This window comes from Acomys minous, assembly GCF_964271855.1.
Source record: "Acomys minous genome assembly, chromosome: 3".
In the NCBI taxonomy this organism is placed as follows: Eukaryota; Metazoa; Chordata; class Mammalia; order Rodentia; family Muridae; genus Acomys; species Acomys minous.
This window is the reverse complement of record NC_140485.1, coordinates 29391439-29416248: the sequence shown is the minus strand read 5'-3', so window position 1 is coordinate 29416248 and position 24810 is coordinate 29391439. Positions and strand designations below refer to the sequence as shown.

The 24810-nt window shown below is 41.0% G+C and overlaps 1 protein-coding gene across 4 annotated transcripts in view; it reads right to left on the bottom strand.

The window, feature by feature from the left end:
• The window catches only part of INO80 (INO80 complex ATPase subunit), a 97262-nt gene that overhangs the window by 58527 nt on the left and 13925 nt on the right, over positions 1-24810 (bottom strand). For all 4 annotated transcript variants that reach the window (XM_084776380.1, XM_084776378.1, XM_084776381.1 and 1 more), the window contains exons 4-15: positions 24700-24767; positions 22100-22261; positions 19334-19454; positions 18004-18218; positions 12968-13021; positions 11257-11460; positions 10490-10685; positions 9364-9431; positions 7377-7586; positions 6644-6724; positions 5677-5772; positions 87-146 (exon numbers count right to left, since the gene is read on the bottom strand). In XM_084776380.1, the coding sequence (XP_084632506.1) occupies positions 87-146; positions 5677-5772; positions 6644-6724; positions 7377-7586; positions 9364-9431; positions 10490-10685; positions 11257-11460; positions 12968-13021; positions 18004-18218; positions 19334-19454; positions 22100-22261; positions 24700-24767 (1535 nt within the window). The remainder of the gene's footprint in view (positions 1-86; positions 147-5676; positions 5773-6643; positions 6725-7376; positions 7587-9363; positions 9432-10489; positions 10686-11256; positions 11461-12967; positions 13022-18003; positions 18219-19333; positions 19455-22099; positions 22262-24699; positions 24768-24810) is intronic.

Here is a 24810-nt window from a genome sequence, read left to right as displayed (position 1 = left end):
TGAGGACTTATTCAAATCAGAGAGAGCGAGAGAGAGAGCGTGAGCGAGGGCACGCATGCGCACACACGATATAAAACTGAAGTTACCTGGCTCCAGAATCTCCGGATGACTTTCCTATCATGAGGATTGCCCCAATACGGTAGCACCTGTAAAATGGGACAATACATACATCATTTTTCTTTAAGAATAAATAAGTTGTAAGCATTATCAATAATATTATGAATAATTTAATACAAAACTAGTAAGAAGCCGGGCAGCAGTAACCATGCCTTTAATCCCAGCACTCTGAGGCAATGGAAAATTATGGAGCCAAGGACCAGAAAAAAAAAAAAAGGCAAAAGCAAGAGATGTAAGGGAGCAGGAGAGATGGCTCTTAGGTTAGGAGCACTTGTTGCTTTTGCAGAGGGCTCAGGTTCAATTCTCAGGAACCATATGTGGGCTCCCAACCACTTGCAACTCCACTTCCAGGGGAGCTAATGCCCTCTTCTGACTTCTGGGGGCATACATGTATACATTTTTATAAAACACACATAAAATAAAATTAATAAATCTAAAAACTATACTTTTAAAAAGTATGTAGGGGCAAGGAAAAAAAAATTAGTTCAAGTTGGAATACTCTGGTAACTACTCACACCATAGGCTCTAAACTTAACTCAAGGATTATGCATGAGTAATAAAAGCCGCCTTGAATCATCTCATGCTCAGATTAAATTAAGAAAATACTGAATTACTTATGTGCCAGAAAAGGGAAACTACTAGGGGGGTGAGGTCGGGCGGCGGGACTGATAGGCTGCGTTGTAGCTACATTGGAAAGACTGCTTGCCTAGCACACATGAGGCCAGGCCATGGGAAATGGAGGCAGGCGAATCAGAACTAGTCATTCTCAACTACAGAGTTTGAGGCCAGCCTGACTTCAAGAGATACTATCTCAAAACCAAACCAACCTGCCCTGTCCCAAATATTTATAAATCTAATCTGAAAGAAAAGAGTACTTGGGTTGAAGAGAGAACTCAGTGGTTAAGAGTTCTTTGTCTGCTCTTCCAGAGCTCCTGAGTTTAACTCCCAGCAACCACATGGTGGCTCACAACCATCCATAATGAGATCTGATGCCCTCTTCTGCCATGTATGTGTACATGCAGGCAGAGCACGCATATAAAAATAAATATTGAAGAAAGAAAAAAGAAAAGAGTACTAAGTTTACAACTATCTGTAGAAATTTTACTTACCAGTTTTACATAGGATATAACAACAACAACAACAACATCAGCCAAACATTAAAAAAAGACAATACTGAAAAACAACATGATAGAAACAAATCAAAGCGACTGAGATAATGAAAGGGTAAGGAGTAGGCCTTTACCAATTAGTTGAGGAGGCCAGGGGTGGTACTACATGCCAGTAATCTTAAAACTGAGCAGGCTGAGGCAGGAAAATCAGGAGTTTGGGGTCATCAGAGATCACCTAGCAAGACCCTATTTCAAAGACCCTATTTCATAAGAATACATGTTTTCTCCTAAAATATAAAATAAGCTGGGAGCCAGTGAAATGGGTCAGTGAGTACAAGTGCTTGCCATGCAAGCTTGACCACCTGCATTCAATCTATGAAAGCCAAAGTAGAAAGAAGAGACTCCTAAAAGTGGTCCTCTGACTGCCACACAAACACTGACATCCCATGAATGTAAGAGTACACAGAAAGAAAATACATAATAAAAAAGCTGGATATGAGTGTGTACAGCCCTAATCACAGTACTCATGAAACCAAGGGCATGTCTAGGACAGAGACTTAGATAGAGCACATAGTGGTTAAGAGCATTTGTTGCAGCCAGGTGAAGTGATGCATGCCTGTAACCCCGGCAGAAGCAGGCATGTGTCTGTGTGTTTGAGGCTAACCTGGTCTAGAGTATGTTCCAGGTATGCCAGGGCTAATGAGACTCTGTCTCAAATTAAGCAAACAGCTCTGGATTACTGAAGCCACGGTTAGAAATCTTTGAGTACCCTCACACACTTTTTCATAAAGATAAACAACCTATGTGGCAACACAGGAAAGAATCTTAAAAACAGAGGAATAAGGAAGATAAAGCAGGTTTAAAAAGAAACAAATTTTAGGAAAAAATGATGCAAATGACTACTTTAAAACAGAAATTACAAATCACGCAGGGCGGTGGTGGCTCACACTTTTAATCCCAGCACCCAGGAGGCAGAGGCAGACAGCTACTACAGAGTGAGTTCCAGAACAGCCAAGGCTACAAGAGAAACCCTAACTAATCAAGCAAACAAATAACCACCCCCTAAGCCAAAAATCACATTTTATGAGAAAAATAAAGAGGGTGGAAGGGAAAAGCGGTCCTAGTCAGAACCATGCATATTTTCTGGACACTGACACCAAATATACTGAATTTCCAGATCCCAGTATCACAGATCTATGTATCTCATATAAACCTGCTATAAACCTGAGTAGAAATTCCAGGTAATAGGGAAGTAAGCATGTTTTCAACAACCTAAGAGAAATGACATTGAAAACAATAAATTAACTACACTGGGGCAGCAAGCCCTGTATAAATTCTAAACTTTCCAATCTATATGATCTCTGACAAAACCATGCTGCTTAAGAATATATGTGAATCCATAAATAATACATAAACAAAACAGCGTAGTGGGATTCCAAAAGATATTGTGATTTTTTGTTGGTGTGTTTTGTTTTTCGAGACAGGGTCTCTCTGTGTTAGTCTTGGCTGTCCTGGACTCACTTTGTAGACCAGGCTGGCCTTGAACTCACATCGATCCGTCTGCCTCTACCTCCCAAGTGCTGGGATTAAAGGCGTGCACCACCACACCCGGCATTAAATATTCTGTAATCAATAACTTAAAACAGTGCAAACTGATCTTAGTTTATAGACCACATTTTTTAAAAAAAAAAGGTAAGCCGGGCGGTGATGGCGCACACCTCTAATCCCAGCACTCGGGAGGCAGAGGCAGGCGGATCGCTGTGAGTTCAAGGCCAGCCTGGTCTACAAAGTTAGTCCAGGACAGGCAAGGCTACACAGAGAAACCTTGTCTGGGGGGGGGGGGGTAAGGTGGTGAGTTTCTAAATAACCAGTAATTCAATTCAGGAATATGCCCTAAAGTAATGAAAATAAGACTTGAGTTCAAACAAAAGTATACCTGAATGTTTATAGTTCTGTGGCTAAGAGCAGCTAAAAGGTGAAAATTATCCTAAAATTCATCAACAGATGAGCAAGAGCCAAAATAAAACTTACAAAGGAATCTCCAGCTACGGAGAAATGGATGAAGCACTGGTATCTGTTAATAATGTAGATGAACCCAGAAGATGTTTTAAGCTGAGTAAAAGAATTTAAGCATGATTTTTAGTTATATGAAATATTTGGCAAATAAATTTATCTATAGAAAACAGATTTGATGGGCGTGGTAGAGCATTCCCATAATCTCAGCACTTAGGAGGCAGAGGCAAGCAGATCTCCATGAGTTCAAGGCTAGCCTGGTCTACAGAGTGAATTAGAATGAGTTCTAGGTCAGCCAGGCCACATAGACTCTTTATCTTAAGAAAGAAAGAAAGAAAGAAAGAAAGAAAGAAAGGAGGGAGGGAGGGAGGGAAGGAGGAAGAAGGAAGGAAGCAAGGAAGGAAGGAAGGAAGGAAGGAAGGAAGGAAGGAAAAGAAAAGAAGAAAGGAAGCAGACTTGTGTTTTCCAGAGGCTGGAGGTAAAAATAGGGAATTACTGCTTACTGGACGTAGAGTTTAACGGAGGCAACCACAGAGATGAGAGCAGTTATACCCACAGAGCACCGTGACTGTGCTTGAAGCTACTAAACCATATACTGACACCATTACAAGAGTAGGGTTTTACTATACTTATTTTACATGTATGTAAATATGCATATATGTATGTGTGCACACTCATGGGCCAAAGTCAAAGGGCGGTTCTCTCCTTCTGACAGCTGGGTTCCAAGGACGGAACTCGGGTCCCTAGTGTTTACGGTAGTGCCTCCCCTCCCTGCACTATCCTGCCTACCCCGAACAAGGGTACTTTTAGTTTGACTGACTTTTTGAGACAGAGTTTTGCTTACTAGTCCTGGCTGGCCAGGAATTCACTATGTAGATCAGGGTGGCTTGAACTTGTGGCAATCTTTCTGCCTCAACCTACTGACTAATGAGATGACAAGTATATGCCACTCTCTTGGGAGAATGATACATTTTTATGGTATGAGTATTTTATAAAATAGAAAATCCAGGAGGAGACACTTAAGACTAGTCCCACAGATTCCATTTTACACCCTGTATACTATTATTAAAATAAAATTCAAGAAACAAACAAGATGGAAACTGAACAGCTTTCATGTGAAAGCACAGCTCTAGGCATTAAGGCAAAGGAGAGATAAGAATTAAAGTAGTGGTTCTCAACCTTCCTAATGCTGCAACTCTTTAATACAGTCCCTTATGTTGTGATAACCAACAACTGTAATAGTTTCATTTCTACTTCATATCTGTTATTTTGGTACTGTTCTGAATTATAGTGTAAATATATGATATGCAGGATATCTTATATGTGACCCATGAGGCTGTGACCCACAGGTTTAAAACTGCTGTCTTAAAGTAATGAAATGCTGCCACCTATTGGCCAGTGAAGGGGCTGCTCAAAGCTCCAAAGACTGGATAGAAATTGAAGACTACTTCTGACATTGTATTCAACATGTATCTAGCTATTATCATCATCATATACTGTTATTGTTGTTTTTATTGTATTTATTTATTTATTTATAGTTTTTCAAGACAGGGTTTCTCTGTATAGCCTTGGCTGTCCTGGACTCACTTTGTAGACTAGGCTGGCCTTGAACTCACAGTGATCTACCTACCTCTGCCTCCCGAGTGCTGGGATTAAAGGCATGCGCCACTGCGCCCGGCTATCTATCTAGCCATTATTTAAGAAGAAGACAATCCCATTTTTCCCATGTTTGTTCCGTATTCAATCAGTTTAATCTCATGCCCTTCAGAAGCTGAAAATGAGTCCACAAATTAAGAGCTACTTTTTTTATATCCTCTTTTATTTTATTTTAGATTTATTTTTATTTTCTATTTGAAAATTTGCCTGTATGCGTATCTGTGCATCACATGTATGCAGTGTCTGTGGAAGCCAGAAGAGGATGTCAGAACTCCTGGGAATGGAATTACAGAGAGTTGTGAAATGCCATGCCGATGCTGTGAATCAAAACTGGGTCTTCTGGAAGTGATCTGAACTAGTGAACCATCTTCTCCCACCCCCTGAATGTCCTTGTTAACTCAGAACAGCTGAGTTGAGCCAGCCAGCCCAGAGCTCAGTAAGAAGAAGTAAGGGTAAGCTTATTCAGTCAGTAGTAAGTCTTAGAGGCTGAAAACATTCTAGGCCTAGGACGGCAGACAAAGGCAGTAAGCCTCTGAGACAAGACCTGAACAGGAGAATAAAATCCCTATTACACAAGGCCTCTGCTTTGGTTCCTGCTTCTTGAGTTCCTGCTCAGAATTCCTTGGATGATAAAATACAAACTGTGAGCTGAAATGACCCTTTTCCCCCCATGTTGCTTTTAGTCACAGTGTTTATTACAGACACAGGAAGTTAACGTAGTTAGGAAGGTAGCAGAAGGGTCAGAAAGCTTATTTTAAAGACTTTACAAAAGCATCTTTACCTTAAATTTAGGAACAAATCTTGTAAACTCCTGGTGCCAATTATTAAGTGTAGAAGCAGGTGAAATTATTAAAAAAGGCCCCCAAATATTTTCTCTCTGAAACAAAAAATGAAGTCAGCCAGCTGTAGAAAAACTGAAGATATTTAATCCTAAACAATCAATAACAAGAGAAATTTAAAACCAGGAAACACTGTAGCAAGAGAAAGTGTGCCTATCTCCCAAGTACCCACACATTCGTATTCAATGAGGAGCGATGTTAGTGTACTAAAGGCACTCGAGGGAGGTCAAGCACTGAGCAATGACTCTTTTGACTTCTAGGTCTTAAGTTCTTTCATAAAAAAACTATACCATACTGATCTACTTTTATTATTTTCTACTACGTCATCATTATTTCACTATTATTAAATCAGAAGATTATTAATTTTTTTTGACGCAGGGCTCCTCTGGGTAGTCTTGTCTGTCCTCGAGCTCACAGAGCCCCACCTGCCTCTGCCTCCCAAGTGCTGGGATTCAAGGAGTGGTGTTCTACAAAAGCGAGTCCGGACAGCCAAGACTGTTACGCAGAGAAACCTTGTCTCGAAAAACCCTTAAAAAAGAAACAAACAAAAAAGGCCTGCACCACCACTATCCGGCATATATTTTTCCTAATAAGCTATCACACATTTTCTCATTTAATTTTTATAAAGTCTGCCAGGCAGTGGTGGTAGTATGTGCCTTTACTGCCAGCACTTGGGAAGCGGGAGGCAGGTGGAGCTCCAGGGTCCAGGATAGCCTCGTCTACAGAATGATTTCCTGGATACCCAGGGCTACACAGAGAAACCTGCCTGTTTAACAAAATAAAACAAACCAAAGAAGAAGAAGCAAGAAGGAAGGAGGAGGAGGAAGAAAAGAAAGAAGAGAAAGAAGAAGAAGAAGAAAACAAGCCTGAATTCAGGAGAGAGGAAGACTGACAACTCCATGCACTCACCTCAGCCAGATGGGCCAGGAGAGCAATGCTCTGTACAGTTTTACCAAGACCCATTTCATCCGCAAGAATTCCATTAATACCCTGGGAGACGAGGAGCAAGACACATGGTCAATACCTGACTGCAGCACTTGGGACTGATTCCACTTAGTGCCAAAAGATCTAACAAAGATATTGGACAAGCTCAAGATTACCTGGAGATTCAGTACCAGGACTATTAAACTCTACCGCAATGGTTTCTTCTGGCAACTCTACAGCTACATGTGTGACTCATGTCTATAAGAGCAAGACTAAGGCCAGTTCTTTACCTAATCTAGCCCCCATCAAGCAAACAATGCAGTTTACCAAGTCCACCTAAGGCAACTACATGCAGGGGACACACAGAATCTGCAGGTTAGAAATAGACATCTTTCTGACTCTTGCATAAAGCTCAAGTTTTAGAAATGGAGAAATGGCTCTGTGGTTAAGAGCGCTTGCTGCTCTTGCAGAGGACTCAAGTTCAGTCTATTACCCACATGGCTCACATCCAGCTCTAACTCAGTTTCTAGGGATTTGATGCCATCTTCTGATCTCCATGGGAGATGTGTAATGTGTACTTGCATACAATACAGGCAAATATTCATATACACAAAATAAAAATAAGTAAATCTTAAAAAAAAAAAACTAAAAGTGAACTCACTTCTCAATTACATCAATCAATAATAAAGTAAAAAGAAAATGTTTGAGATAGTTTTACCTGTTCATAGAGATTGGCTAACCAGTTCATGCCTTTTAGCTGGTAACCTTTCAATTTGCCATTGAAAATTGTGGGTTGTGGAATATCCTCACCAGCCCGAATAGATGGATTTGCTAAGCTGTAACTCTCCCCAAACCCAGAACCAGACTTGTCTGCTGCCCTGAGGGCAGCTGCCCGACTTTCTTTTGCATCTTCATCAAATGACCTTGTCTGGAAAGTAAAAAAAGTCAATAAAAATATAAGAATAACATGGTGGTGCACGCCTGTAATCTCAGCACTACAGAGGCAGGTGGATTTCTGAGTTCTAAGCTAGTCTGGTCTTCAAGGCAAGTCTAGGACAGCCAGGACTACACAGAGAAACCCTATCTTGGGGGATATATATATATATTTATAAACATAAAATTCATTAACATTTTACATTATGCTAAAAAAGTTTCTAATATCCCATTAAGTCAATGTAACAATTATATGAAAATGTTTTTATTATCATATTAAGCTTTATTATGTTACTCACTAATTCAAGAATGTTGTTAAACATTCTGAGTACACAGGAAAGTATGCTGACCATGATTAAAGTACATTATACACTTGAATGAAAATCTTCACTTTGTACAATAAACATATGTAATAAATACTAAAAAGCAAAACAGGCTTTAATACAATACTTAACTGAAGGAATTATGTGAAGGTGAAATTTGTGTCTATTCTTTTTTGCTTGTTTGTTTGTTTGGTCTTTTGAGACAAGGTCTCTCTATATAACCCATGCTGTCCTGGAACTCACTAGCGTTGACCAGACTGGCCTCAAAGCCACAGATGTCCTCACACCTCTGCCTCCTCAGGGTGGACTACGGACGAGTGCCGCTACATCCAGCACTAGTATCTATTCTTTACCCTGACAAAGTAACAGAAAGACTCCTCTGCAGCACACTGGCCTGTACTATCTTCACTTATTTCAACCCAACTGCAGTTCTAACTCTGTTAAAGATTACAGCTCCTCAAGGGCTAGAGTTGACTCAGAAGAGCACTGGCTGTTTTTCAGAAAACCTGGGTTAAGTTCATAGCACACACATGGCAGCTCACAACCATCCTCCTTACTCTAGCTCCAAGAGATCTGGCACTCTCTTCTAGCCTCTGTGGACGCCAAGCATGCACACAGTGCACATCAGTACATGCAAACAAAACACTCATACACAGAGAATAAAAATAAATCTTCTTTTGAAAACAACTAGCTCAGAAATAACAGAGAAGAAATTAGTACTTGAGGGAAAGAAAGCAGTGACTTAATTTTCTCAAGACTTAGGACTCTTGATAGTCTTTTTCATTAAACACCCATGATTACTGAAAACAACCAAAAACAGCTGTGACTCAACTGTAAATCGTTCAACTTCATAAATAATAATAAATAATTCTATACAAGTTGAGTATCTGTTATTCAGCCATCCCAAGTATTACTAGTATTCTGAAGCAGAGGCAGGAGGCTGAGGAGATGGCTCAAAGGATAAAAGCACTCACTGGCTGTTCTTCCAGAGGACTTAGTTCAATACCCAGTACCCATACGGTGGCCATAACCATCTGTGATTGACATAAGGAAGGCTTTCACCCTACATATGGTCAGACATTCCCCTACACACACACACACACACACACACACACACACACACACACACACACACACACACACACACACACGGCCCCTAGCCAATATGTTTAGCTGAAAACAATGAACAAAGAATAAAATAAGGAAGAATGAAAGAAGAACATGCAAATAAACTGTGGCACATTTCCTGGGACAGTAATTGTAATATTGTAATAATATGCCTTTTCTCCCACCCCCCACCTTTTTTGAGACAATAGTCTCACTATGTATTCATGTGGAACTGATCTTATACAACAAACTAGGTTCAAACTCATAGCCTCTGCCTTTCTGAGTACTGGGATCAAAGGTATGGCTACCATGCCCAGTCTGCCTTTGCACTTAAACACTTACTCGAGCTTGGTGAATATGGTAAGCATTTTCAGCATTCTTCAGGGCCTGGGCCTTAAAGTGGTTACTATCTGAAAAGAGAAAACACGTATAGATTATCACTTATTGCTATTATAATTATCATCTTTTCAAAGACAGAACTTATCCCACAGGTGTGTGGATACCCAGTTTCACACTGTAGTTATCCCAAGGCTAACAAAGGATGGAGAGGGGGCAAGAACCCACAAGCAACAAAGACGTGGTGGTGTACAACTTCAATCCCAGCACTCAAGAGGAAGAGTCAGGTGGATCTCTGTGGGTTTGAGGTCAGGCTCAAACCCAGAACAGTGAATTCCAGGATAGCCAAAGTTATACAGTGAGACCCTATCTCAAAAAACTACAACAAAAACAAACAGCTAGGCGTGGTGGCGCTTGCCTTTAATCCCAGCACTCAGGAGGCAGAGGCAGGCGGATCACTGGGAGTTGGAGGCTAGCCTGGTTTACACAGTGAGTCTAGGACAGCCAAGGATACACAAGGAAACTGTGTCTCGGAAAAACAACAACAACAACAACAACAACAAACAAAAGAACCTAGGAATATAAAATAGCTGTGGCTGTCTCTGGTCTCCAACAGCCAACACACCCTTGGGAGTTAAGACCTACCATCTCTCAGGCCTAGGGTCCAACTGCCAGGACAAACAAGCTCATGCAGATTCAAATTTCTATTTATGTGGTGAGAAAGCAGATGAAATCTATACATGTGCTCACACTCAAGATACTCTGAACTTGATTTCTCCTGGATTTCTCCATCAACAAGATCTTGATTATTACACTGAAACCTCTTACCACGTAACTGAGATCACATGAATACGCTACTGCCTGGTATATGTGGTGCTGTCTATCGAACCCGAGAATTTGTGCAGCTAGGCAATCACTCTACCTCCCCAGGCCTCCACTGAAAAAATTTTAAGTTATTTTATAGGCTTCTTTTGCAGAACCCACACACTTTCTGCTTCAATAAAAGAAATCTCCCTTTTCTTATCAGTACTATCTATGAATCAGGGCAGAAGCTGTAAGAATTTTAACATATGCAACCTTGATATGAAAAATGGAGTCTATTGCTTCCTTGACCTCCTGACTCAGGACTCACCATAGTCTTCCTGGGTGATGTTAACCACTACTCCGCCACCAATGTCAATCTGTCTCTGGGTAGAACTATCTTCCAGTTTCCTTAAGATCTCTTCCTGGATTCCATCGTGACCCATATCACGTTTTCGACTCATGAAATGAGCATACAACTCTGTCTGGGTGATTAAGAAGTTGAGTTTTCGCTGTTGCCTTTTGGCCTAAAGTCAGGGGAAAAGTGAAGGTTAAAAACAGCCAAGTCATAAATTATATATGTAATCAACAGAATTTAGCAAATCTTCGTAAAAGCCTGCATGTAATTCCTTTTTTTTTTTTTTAAAGATTTATTTATTATTATGTGCCTGCCTGCACGTACATGTTCGGGCCAGAAGAGGACACCAGATCTCATTACAGATGGATGTGAGCCACCCTGTGGCTGCTGGGAATTGAACTCAGGACCTTTGGAAGAGCGGTCAGTGCTCTTAGCCGCTGAGCCATCTCTCCAGCCCCAAAAGCCTGCATATAATTCTTTTAAAACATTTTTTTACTTTTATAAAGGCAAATACTACTTGAAGGTGGTGGTATACACCTTTAATCTTAGCACTTGGGAGGCAGAAGTAGGTGGTCTCTGTGAGTTCAAGGCCAGCCTGGTCTACAGAGGGAGTTCTAGGACACCTAGGGCTACATAGAGAAACTCTGTCTCAAGAAATAAAGCCAAAAACTAAAACTAAAACCAAACTTTTAGAGCAAACAATCCACCAAAAACAAAGAATCTGTATGCTTTTGCCCTACCTCCCGCATTTCCTCGTCCAGCTTCCGCTGCTCCAAAGCTTCCTTCTCTGCTCGCTTCCGGTGCTCTTTCTCCACCTTCTCATACTTCTTCCAGTACAGAAGCATCTCCTTGGTTAGGCGGCGGGCCCGAGGCAGAGTCTCCTTACAGTTCTTCTGCGCTTGCAAGGCTGCTCGGCGCACCTCCTTCATGCACTGGTGTGCAAGCTGCAAACAGCATCATTATCATAACAGGGAAGGACCCAATTCCAGGAACCGTTCTACTTGGACTTTAAACCAATGTTCCTCAGTCTTTTTAGTTCCTACAATCCTGATTTGATTAATGTCCCTAAATACTACACAGATCTCTAAGGCTAGATATTCTAATTAAGAAACCTATTCACAAAAACAAAAACAAAAACAAAACCCTATCCACACCGGGGCATGGTGGTGCACGCCTTTAATTCCAGCACTTGGGAGGGAGAGGCAGGTGGATCACTGTGAGTTCGAGGCCAGCCTGGTCTACAAAGCGAGTCCAGGACAACCAAGGCTACACAGAGAGACCTTGTCTTGAAAAATCAAAAACAAAACAAAAACAAAAGAAGCCTATCCACATTTATCACTTTAGATGGAACAAAGTTCACTTGCTGACTACTGTGGAACTCTGTACTGTAGACAGGAAATGGCCTGTGCTGTACTTACTACTGGCTTGAGACCCTCACAAGACTGAATTGCTCCCTTGTAAAAGGAAGGGAGAAATCACAGGGCAGCATATCCATGAGGGAAGAGGCAGCTCCCTAAGCAATGTGCAGTAGGCCCACTGCTCAGCAAGGACATATAGTTAGCAACTGGAGGTGGGCTAGGGTGGGCTGTGGCTTTTCTTTGGTTGTTTTCTGTCTGTAGGTTCCCATGTGTCTATAAGTAATTCCAATTAAACTGAAAATTAAACCAGTCCTCGGTGCCCTAACTGGGATGAGCCACTTTCTTTACCTTTCCCAAGGAAAAGTCATGCAACAATGGCAAAGACCTTAAGTTTACTGAGAAGTTACACAGCGTTATTATCACATTAATATTAAAATTACACAGCTTCTTTTTACATGTGAGGCCTCTTTTAACATATTTTAATGTATCCTTTATTCACAAAAATTATGAAAGCAGTGTCATCACCATCTCTATTTTACAGGAGAGCAAACAGAGGAGCTGTGACACTGGTCTAGACAAATCAGACTAAAAATGTTACCTCATCTGATACTAAGAACAAGCTGTTACTTTTCTCTCAGATAAGTTTTTAAAGTTACTATTACTGTATATGTGTGACAGTGTGTACATGTGTGCATGTACATGTACATGTGTAGATACTGCAGGACAAGCATGGGCAGTCAACGCTTTCCTTCCATCAGCGGTTCCAGGGACTGAACTCAGGTTGTCAGGCTTGGTAGCAAGTGCCTTCACCCATCAAGCCACCTCTCCAGCCCTGTCATTTCTTCAATGGAAGACTGAGCACAGATTTTAAAGACCCTATGATCTGCCCAAGAGCCAAAAATCCATCAATTTGGTTTAACAAAAAAAGTTCAAAACATCAGAACTATGAGGAAGAACAATTTTACTTATGAAACAGAATGAGATTGCTTAGACCTTCCTTTAAACATGATCAACAGATCACAACACACGAGAGGAATCAGAATAGGCCTGGAGGAGAACACATGCTGCACAAAATAGAAAAGGAAAATGTTACCTTTCGGCTATTGGTGAGAAATAAGTTTCGAGCTGAAGACTTCTGCTTGTTGGCCTAAAACATTTGAAAATAATATATAAGAGTCATTTCTAAGTAAGACTATGTAGCCCTTATTTAATTCCTGAAGGAATGAAAAACAAAATGTCAGTGGCGCACACTTTTAATCCCAGCACTCAGGAGGCAGAAGCAGGAGGATCATTGTAAGTTCGAAGCCAGCCTGGTCCTACAAAGCAAGTCCAGGTCAGCCAAGGCTACACAGAGAAACCCTGTCTTGAAAAACAAAAACAAAAACAAAGAAACAAAAAAAAAACAAAAAAAAAAAAAACACCAAAGGGAAAAAAAAAGGAAGAAAGAAAGATAGAAAGAAAGAAAATGTCAAATTACTTCCAAAAGTCATTCAGAGACACTGTCTGGCATACCCTAAAACTACTAACATAGCAGGAAGAAGCAGCTACCATTGTTTGTGTATGGATGATATATGCATGTGTTTGAATAGTGAACACATGTCTGCATCTGTGTAGAGGTTAGCAGTTAATGTGGGTGCTTTCCTCTATCTTTGCTACTTATGTTTTGAGACAGTCTCTCAGTGAACCTGGAACTCACAGATTTAGCTAGACTGAGTGGTCAACAAGCTACAAACAAAGATCTTCCTGTCTCAGCCTCCCATGTGCTAGTATTATAGCTACATGCCAAGATGTTTGGCTTTTTACATGGATGCTGGTCTTAATACTACTTCAGCAAGCAGTCTACCAGCTGAGCCATTTTTCTGGCCCTTTAAATAATCTGTTTACTTTTAGAAAGAATGTGTAAGGTTGGAATGGACTAGGCTCTGTAATAAATGCACACCAGAACTCTATCCTTAAATGATGCCTTTGTGGGCCACTGTACAAAGCTGCGGCAGCAGGACACTCAGATATAAGAATCATTATAAAAAGAATAAAATGACTCCCAGTTTAGGATACTAGCTCTAGGCTGAGCATAGTGCTGCACGCCTTTAATCCCAGCACTCAGGAGGCAGAGGCAGGTGGATCTCTGTGAGTTCAAGGCCAGTCTGGTCTACAAAGTGAGTCTAGGACAGCCAGGGCTACACAGAGAAAATCTGTCTCATTCCCCGCACCCCCAAAAAAAGATACTCGCACTGACTCCAACATGAGCAAACTACTGCCACTGTTACTCATATTTTAGCCATCACCCAAGCCTCATCTTCAATAAAAAAATTCCAAGGCAAACCTAAAATAAAATGACCAAGAGCCCACAGTTCCAGCTGGGAGTCTTCCTCTTCCAATTAAAAACAGCAACCCCTCAATAAAGAACCCTGACTTGCATCAGGCATGGTGGCACCCACCTTTAATCTCATCGTTCAGGAGGCAGAGGCAGATGAATTTCTGTGACTTCAAGGCCACCCTGCTTCCAGGACAGCAAGACTGTACAGTAAAACCATGTCTCAAAATAGTTAGCCTAACTGCCAATCATGTCCATTTAATTCAGGAAAAGACAGAAGTGGTAGCTCTCTGCCTACTGAGGTTTCCCTGCCCTCCATGCTGAATAAGGGGTTTGAAGTTACAGAGAATGCCTTGAAAGCCAATCATAAACTAATCCCACCTCATGGGACTTTTCAGCCTTTTGTCAGTAATTTCCTCTTATTAATTTATATGCTGCATTTTTCTCTTCAAAACCAACAATCTCAATTATTCCTATTGAAAAATCATTTATCATCAGAAGGGCATCATCTGAAGCTTCCTCAGACACTAAGGCAAATTCTTCCCTTAACTTTCTGACCAAGCAAAAACAGCTCACACATAAATCATCTCACAAAGTACTTAGGATTACTACATGAAAAAAGCGTTAACATTACAGTGGTGAAGCACTATAATAAAAAAGGCATCCACCAGGCAGAAATGGCGCCAAGCCTTTAATCCTAGCACTCAGGAGACACAGGCAGGCTGATCTCTGTGAGTTTGAGGTAGCCTGCTCTACAAAGTTAAGTTCCAAGCTAGCCAAGTTACACAGAGAAATCGTGTGTCAAAAAAAACAACAACAAAAAACAAAAAATAAACAAACAAAAGCATCAAAGCTAGGGACCAGAGAGCTAACTCAGAGGTTAAGAGCATCTGCTAGGGCTGGAGAGATGGCTCAGGGGATAGGACCACTGACGGCTCTTTCAAAGGTCCCCTGTTCAATTCCCAGCAATCACATGGAGGCTCACAACCATCTATAATGAGATCTGGTGCCCTCTTCTGGCCTGCAAGAAGACTACTACAAAGATAATAAATAAATAAATCTTTATTAAAAAAAAGGGGGGGGCATCTGCTACTCTTGCAAAGGACAGGTTTCAATCCAAGTCCTCATATGGAGGCTCATTATAGTTTGTAATTCCACTTCCAGGGATTTGAAGCCCTCTTCTAGCCTCAAAAGTCACTACATTCATATGTTGCACTTACCATATATATAGGCAAAATACACATTAAAAAAAAATTTTTTTGAGGGCCTGGCAGTGGTGGCGCACGCCTTTAATCCCAGCACTCAGGAGGCAGAGGCAGGTGGGTCGCTGTGAGTTCGAAGCCAGCCTGGTCTACAAAGAGTCCAAGACAGACAAGACTACACAGAGAAACCCTGTCTGGGGATTTGGGGGTGGGGGGGTGGGGTTGAAAGCCAGGGCAGTGGTACACACCTATAATCCCAGCACTCTGGGAGGCCGAGATAGATGGATCTCTGTGAGGCCAGCCTGGTCTACAAGGGATTCCAGGACAGTCAAGGTTACACAAAGAAACCCTGCCTCGAAAAACCAAAACCAAAATCAAGCAAACAAAAAATTAAAATACATCTATAAAACAAAATCAAAGCTACTATGAGCATTGGACAGAAATGTATGTCACCCGAAATGCTACACAAAGGAAAATGTATCACTCCTGTGATAATATACAAATGCACAGCCCAAATCTACCCATGTAAAAACACAAGGGAAAGGTCTATCCTTTTCAAAAACAAGGATGTCACAAAAGACAAAAATGGAAAAACTCAGACAAAAGAGCTTTAACAATTAAATGCAACATGTAGTCCCCCAAACTGGTTCCTGGGGAAAGTGACAAAATGTTAGTATGGGCTATGAAGCAGGCAATTATTAGAGTTCCTGATGTGGAACCGTGCTGTAATTATAGAGAGGATCTTTTCCTTAAAAAACTAAAGCAACCAGGAAGGAAGGTCAGGAATCCAAGCATCTCCTCAGCTTTCCAGCCTGGGGATACATATACTCTATTTCAAAAAACAAGAAGCCAGGCAGAGGGGCAGAGGCAGGTGGATCTCTGTGAGTTTGAGGCCATCTTGGTCTACAGAGTGAATCCAGGACAGCCAGGGCTACACAGAGAAACCCTGTCTGGAAAAATCAAACAACAAAAACAAAACAAGAAACCACAGGATTCAGCACTCAGGATGGGCAGAGGCAGGTGGATCGCTGTAAGTCAGAGGCCAGCCTGGTCTCCACAGTGAGTCCAGGACAGCCAAGGCCACACAGAGAAACCCTGTCCCACCCCCACACCCCCACAAAAAAAAGAAAGAAAGAAGGAAGAAGAAAGGAAGAGGAAGAGGCGGAGGAGGAGGAGGAGGAGGAGGAGGAAGAAACCACAGCAAAAGTCCTAAGTTAACACTAAAAGTGGTTGAGAAAAAAAAATGTACACATGCATATAACAAAGGCTAAGACAAAAACAGTTGCTAAGTATAAATAAAGTATAGAATAGATCCTTAAAGTATTCTTCTCATATATATTTAAATATTTTAAAATTCTGAACCAATTTATTACTTAAAGCTTGCAAGGCACTTGCTATTCTTGCACAAAGTTCAGTGACCGGCACCCGCTATCAGGCAGCTTACAGCCTGCTTGTCACTCCAGATCCAGGGACCAAATGGCCTCTTCTGGCCTCCAAGGCCTCCATGCACAAACCCACAGGCACGCAAACATTTACTTATTACATAGTAAAAAGGTTTTGGGTTTTTTTTTTTAACGCTAAGCAACTTTTTAAAAACTGCAAATAGTAGTGGTTTTCTTACATCTCTTCCCACTTTATTTTCACACACAGAACAATTATCAGGAAAGAAAATTAACACTGATAAAACTTATTACTGTTCTTCTTTTTCCCCATTGTGTTAAGAGACTAAACTCAGGGTTCATGCATACTAAGGACATGATGCGTTACGACTGCATTCCAGTAATACTCTGGGCCTCTAGCAGAGGATTAGTAACTAAACCACAAATCTAAAAGCTACATAACAAGTGTGATGCCAGCCTGGGCTATATGAAACCCTATCTTAAAACAAAAGAAAAGACGCTCTGGCACATAGGTCAATGACAGAGCAGTTACTCTTAGCTTATATAAGACCCTAAGTTTTCATCTCCAGTACCAATACAAGACAAATTATTGGTGATATTTACTTGAATGCTTCGGGAAGGTACTTTCTGCCAGCTTTTACATGCAAATCCAATCACTTATACTTCTGTAGCTACCTATGTGTGTCTCCATGAATTCTGTCAGATTTTAGTGACTTCAGCTCAGTTTTCCTTCATTCCCTAACAGTGAGAAAGCAGTTCTCATCTGTAATGTATTATCTTTGACTGTTCAAATGTAGTATACATATATGATTTCAAAATTGCTAACCTAGTCATTATCCACATTTATGGTGTCAACCACACTGAGTAGTTATTTTTAAAACTTTACACTCCAGGTGTGTGTGTGTGTGTGTGTATGTGCGCGCGCGCGCGCGCGTATACACGTCAAGGTACACATGTGAGATCAGAGGACAACTGGCAGGAATTGATTCTCTTCTACTCTAGAGGTTCCAGATATCAAACAGATAACAGCTTTGGTGGTGAGAGCCTTTGCCACTGAGTATCTCTCAGCCTGCAGGGTTCTTTTGCTCTTTAGTTTTACATAACACATGTTTTCTTTTACTACATACTAAACCCCTAGAAATTGGCCCTAAACCAGCCAAGACTCCCTCCCCGTTCTTGTTACCTTGCTCGTCCCTCCCTTTCCCTCACTCACCTTTGGTAGTTCCTTTTTCACAATGCTGAGCCACACTTTCCTCCGCCGAGCATTAAGCTGCTCAATGGATAAGTGTTTCTTCTTGGTGCCAGGGGGAGGTGCATCATGAGAAAACTTAGCAAAGACTTTGGTCTGATGATGGTGGTGACGTGGGGACTCTTCCGAGGAAAACTCTTCATCACGGCGTCTTTTTTTCTTCACTTTTTTCAACTTGGCTGCAAAGGAAAGAGATGCTTACAAGGTTGATTGTTCTCTCCTTCCACAGGACAGAACCAGAGAGCATCCTCATCAGTCTAGAAAACCTGCAGAGCTGGCATCGTCCTACCAGAAGCAGGCAGTGTTTCTTCCTTCTGTCAGGCCAGTCAATATCCCAAGAGGAGCAACTTACTAATTTGAAAAGCACACTAGACATTCCCTCTGTTCACAGGAAGAACAGAGACTTAAAATTCAAAAACCAAGTGACTGGAACTCAGCACTCTGAAGGGTTCACAGAGCTAAATCACTGGCCTCCAGTGACATCCACAAGATGGAAACCTACTACCATTTGGTGGAAATGCAAGACAACTTAAAAAAAAAAAAAAAAAGAAAGAAAGGAAAAAATTGCATCAAGTGATAGAATGACAATAATTTTTTTGTGAGAAAAAGTATAAATGGCACAAAAATATGCTTTTGAGCAGAGTTCATATCGTCAGGGCAACAAAATCTGCCTTGCACAGAGACTTTAAAACTTTCTCTTACAATGTCCTTCCTGCTTTTCCAATTGCTTAGAGACCAGTAGGAGAGGAAGGCACTTCCTGGCAAACACACAAATACTATGGCGACTCCTCAGCAGTAAGCCACGTCCATTATCTGAGACAGCCACAGCTGTAACTCACTCCATGTTCCTATTACTTTTCACACTTTCCTATGCATAACCAACATTTTCTCATCCAAGAATACTCTCAACAATGGCAGTTTGTAGAAGACAAAGCAAAAGAAGTTATTTCTGCCTATAGCTGTAGTTTTATTTCTGGGTTGGAACAGAAGGAGGCAGTTGTAGGACAAGCTCAACCCCCGGGTAGAGAACACGGGCTCTGCTCTCCAGGCTCTCTTGCTTCTGTCTACCAAGTGCTGGGATTATAGGCCACATATTTGCAATCTATAGTTCTTAAGTCTTTCCATTTCTATAAAGGACCACAGAACAAATGTGAAATAAGGGCAGTAATGACACTAATTAGGAGGGGGAAACCCTATAGTTCTCCAGATAAAACAAATTTCTACTATACTTAAAGTCTAAACACAGCACACACAATTCTGAAATGAAGAAAGAATGAATATGGGATAGACTTACCTTTAAGCTTCTTGTCTTCCTTGAATTTCTTTTTTTTGGGTCCAAGTAAGTGACGCTGCTGCTCATAGAAAGGGTCGTGTGTCGAGAGCAGGCCTGCACTGTAGTACTGGTACTGCTGCAACTGAATCAGGCAAACACTGTGACGGGCCTGCCTGCACTGCACAGCATGGCCGTGAAGTCAGCTTAAGTAAAGAAAGCTAAGCCAGAGGAAACCTTAGCTCCTAAACATTGTTTCCCAGAGATCAATAAGAAATTAGTACATCCAAGAGAATTTACGTTAGAAGCAAAGCAGGGTCAATTGGTATGCACAAGACAAACTGCTGGAAAGAACTTGGGAAGGAAAACCTTCGGGAATCTGAATTTCTATCACATTTTCTCTTCTTTCCTACCTTCTTCAACAGGGCTTCATGTAGCCCAGACTGACTTTGAACTCCTGCTACTCCTTCCTTGGCATTCCAAATACTAGAACTGCAAATGTGTACCGCGTGCACAGCAGATACACATGTGGGGTGAAATTAATTAGTAACAAAAGGACTTCCCTTTAAGCTGGTAATTCCAATACCCGGGAAGTGGAGGTAAGGAGATCAGGGACTCCAAGCCAGCCTAAGCTACGTAAGACCTTAAATAAGATCTTAAATAAAGCAGAAAATAAAGCAAAGACACACTAACAACAAAAAACAAAACAAAAACATCAAGAGTTGTTGCTCTTTAGAAATTCATCAAAGACAGGGAAGACATCAACAGGTAAAGGCATTTGCTACCAGCTCTGAAAGCCCACATTCAACCCCTGGACACCCCAGGGAGAAGATGCCTGAGTGCTGTCCTCTGCCATCGTTTTATGTTACATGTGCTACGCCACTCATATGCCCACACTAAATAAGGAAATGGAAAAGCAAAACGCAGCAGGAATTCATTGTTAAGAAATAAGCCCTATATCTACTACCCACAGGGAGATTGATTGGCTAGAGTCCTGACATTAGTTATTCTGGCTTCTACTCTTCTATTTGCTTCAGATGTTTTCCTTGCTTTGTTTTGAACTGTTTTAGGCCATAATGACAAAGTCTCACCATGGAGCCCTGGCTGTCATGAAACTCACTCTGTAGACTTAATGGCCTCGCACTTGCATATACAGACATGTGCCACCATATATCTAGGGTCTTCAAACAGTTACCAACTTGTCATCTCAGCATTTTCACCTTTCGAGGCCCCACCTCACCAAAAGAGTTTATTATTAAAGATCCTACCTATTATTTTACAATTAACATGAACAATCACATTTCTTCCACCCATGTAGTAGTAAACCCTTTAAAATATTTTATTTTGGCTGACTCTCAAATCTACAGTCATCTTATTTCCCATATAAGTTAAAATCTACTGGCTCATTTTCCGAAATTCTAACTGATGGAGCAGCATGGAGGACTGAAAGGCTGTTTTGAGCATCACGATTAAGTGAGCATGCATCAAGCTGTGTACTTAAGTTCCATCAATATACATCTTACTTAAATTTAAAAAAAAAAAAAATCAAAGCCAATCATGCTGCAATCCCAATACCTGAGGCTGAGGCAGACTGACTGCCATGAATTCAAGGCCCACCTGGACTACAGAGTGAGACCTGTCTCAAACAAAGAAAAGGAGGGTGGGTGACTGTGGAGTACCCAGGGCCTTGGTATCAGGTTTCAAGAGCACTGTGGGATCAACACCGTAGGCTATTCCACTGAATACCACTCCCACAGGCTTGCGGTTCCTAAGTTTCTGTGTAGTATTCAAGGTTCTCTGGACTAACTTTCAACCTTCATATTGTTGGAAAATTTTTAGGTCTTCAAATATACTATTGCTCAATATGTACAATAGGGCTATATTTCTAGCAAAAATCAGAATGTTTTGTTAACAGTGGTCAAATAGTTGTCATTAAAACTATGAAGAAAAGATTTTCCCAGACTGAAAACGTCAACAAGCAATTGAATTGGTAAGGATAGACTGGCAGTCTCACCAAGCACAGCTATCACGTGACCCTGGAGCCTCTGTGCTAAGTATATAACAAGGAGACATGAAAACATACACCCACACAGAAACCTATACTAATCTTTATAGTAGATTATGAAAATGCTCAGAGTGGGAGAAATCAGCTCATCAAATGAAAAACAAAAACACAATGTTCTATAAATAAAACTAACTATTTGGCAATAAAAATGAATGAGGTAGTAATACATGCTGCAACATGAACAAAACCTGTAAACAGTACACCTAGTGAGAGAAGCTGGATAAAAAGCACCATGCTATCTGACTCCATCAGTATGAAATGTCTCGAATGGATGCAATTACAAGAACATGCATGCGGAAGGCCCTGGATTCAATGGCAAACACTACCCAAAAACAAAGCAACAAGCAGAGCCGCATGCAGTGGCACATGCCAGCACTTGGAAAGTGGAGATGGGAGGAGACCTTCAAGGTCACCCTACTATAGGAGACCAAGTCACAAATAAATACATAAAATAAAATTAATTATCAAAAAAGAGGGTAGACTGGTGGGTGCCTGGCACTACCAAGAACAGAGTAAGAGGCGGAAGCTAAGGGTAAAGCTATGAGAGTGTTCTGGAACTGAGACAGTGATGACAGAAACACAACACTATAAATATACTCAAAGACATCAAAGTACCTACATCAAAAGTGGACTTTCGTTGTATGAATCCTATCACAATAATGCTACTAACATTTTATTTCATGTAAGTAAAAGAAGTGGCTGTGAGCGTTCCTTGAAACTCTCACCTCCTTATCTTTACTATATTTATTTTGGTGAAGTTTCTTATATTTGTGTAATCGAAGCATGTTGTGCAGCTCCTCTCTGCTGAGATTGAGTTCTTCTTCTTCATCATCATTGTCTTCACTCTGAGAATCTGCCTCACTGGACTCATCACTTAAAAGAATGCTCTAGAAAAGGGGTGAAAATTGAATATAACTTTTGCTGTGAAGCAATTTCTTTTACAATCCAATCATTTTTTTCCCAGATGCTAGAACAATGGCCAAAACAGCCAGAGTATAGTCACTCAGATTCTTACACTACGCCTTATCAATTTAACTAAACAAACAAAAACAAAAACCCCTAAGTGTTAAAATATCAAGGCAAATGGGGGGGGGGGGCGCATGGGGAAAAAAAAGAAAGAAAGAAACAAGGCAAAGGAAAATGAATATAGCATATATAACAAGAACAAAGCAAGGTGTGGTAGCTAGGAGGGGAGAAACAACTCAACTCAGTAGCTCGTGAATGGCTATATAAAATGTGGTACATTCAGATGGTTAGGCTGTCAGAAGAAATGAAGTACTGACATATCCCACAACATAATAAACCTTCAAAGCATTACACCGAGGGAGAAAAGCCAGCCACAAAAGCCCACATACTATGGATTCATTTCTGTGAAATGTCCAGAATGGGCAAATCAACAGAGAGCAGACTAGTAGCTAGCAGGGACTCAAAGACTCTCAAGATGGGGGTGGCTACTAATGAGCACACGGCTTCTTTATGAAATGATGAAATGTTTTGAAATTAGATAAGTTAATTGCCAAGAAGTTGGGGAACATATTAAAAGCTACTAAGTCACACAGTTGAAAAGCTTAGAAGTTTATGGTCAGTGACTTATGTTTGTTTTGTTTTTCAAGACAAGGTTTCTCTGTGTAGCCCTGGCTGTCCTGGAACTTACTCTGTAGACCAGGCTGGTCTCGAACTCACAGAGATCCACCTACCTCTGCATTACAAGTGCTGGGATTAAAGGAATGTACCACCACTGCCTGACTATATCTCAATTTTTTTTTTTAAGTTTTAGATTTATTTATGTTATGTATATGTTTTGCCTGCGTGCAGTTATCTGAACTTTGTACGTGTTCGGTGCCTGCAGAGGTGAAAAGGTATCAGACCCCTGGAACTTTAGGTATGGATGGTACTGAGACCCCATACGCATGTGCTGAGAACAGAACCAGTGCTCAGTCCTCAGCAGATCAGTGCTCACAACCACCTCTCCAGAGCCATATCTCAATTTTTTTTAAATGTGACAGCTAAACATAAAGGTCTCTGTACTTCTAACTTCTTAAAATCTTTTGGAAAGAAAGCAAGTCAGACTTTAAACACATGAGTTTTAAAGTACATGGTGATGATAGTAAAGGATTTACATCATTTTGAGCTCATAATGAAAGTAAGAAATGGTGAAGTTTTTTTTGTTTGTTTGTTTGGGTTTTTTTTAGGTTTTTTGAGACAGGGTTTCTCTGTGTAACAGTTCTAGCTGTCCTGGACTCGCTTTTGTAGACCAGGCTGGTTGAACTCACAGTGATCCGCCTGCCTCTGCCTCCCCGAGTGCTGGGATTAAAGGCGTGCGCCACCACGCCCGGCTGTGAATTTTTCTAAATGAAATGTTTGCACATGCTAAGAAACTTAAAAAAAATATTTATTTATTACTATGTATACAGTGCTCTGCCTGCACATACACCTACAGTCCACAAGAGGGCATTAGATCACATTATAAATGGTTGGTTGTGAGCCACCGTGTGGTTGCTGGGAGTTGAACTCAGGCAGAACCTCTGGAAGAGCAGACAGTGCTCTTAACCTCTGAGCCATCTCTCCAGCCTACTAAGAAACATTTTAAATAGAACACCACCCTCTGTTCAGTTTGGCCCTTCACAATTACTTGAGAGCACTACGCCACTGCTCTGACTGTGGCCTGAGTTAGTGCATCCCTTCATGGCAAACAAGGCACGGCAGCCCTACACACCCCACACCCCATCAGATTCTAACTTTGTACCGCCGCCCCATTCGCTGTGCGCCAGCTACGCCAGCCTCTTCTCCCCACACACACCAAGCTGCTTCTTTGTTAATGGTTCTTGTATGTTTCGTATGATCAAAGGCTCTTGCCTTAGACATTCACATGGTGCACTCTGATCGCTCAGAAACCTGTAGAAATGCTGTCTTGAAGTCATACTTACTCTTACCCACTGCCTCCCTCTTTTAGAATGTGAGTAGCACAGAGTAGACTTGTCTGTCTATAACAGTACTTGGCACCTGGATGCACTCGCAACATTTATTGAATGAACTACTCAAAAATTCATGAAAAGTAAATTAACATTCCTGAATACAAGGTGAGCCAATGAGGGAGGATCTTATTTGATCAATTTCTCCTCTTTCCTCAGTGTCTCATATTTAATAAAAAAGTCAACTGAAAATTACTTTGATGAGGTTTCTTAACAAATCAAACTCCAGTTAAGAAAATTGTCTCTGGAAAAAAAATAAAATCTGTCACTATGCTACAATGGTCTGGTAACTGTCCTTCTAACTGTAATCTTAGTAGGTTATTTAGACTGGAATGTTCTCTCTTATCTCTTACCTTTAGCCATTTTCTGCTTTTCTTCAACTTAGAGAAGTTATATAAATTCCCCTTGTCAGATTTTGATTCTGGATAAAGAAACATAAAGAATAAAAAAAAAAAAAAATGAAA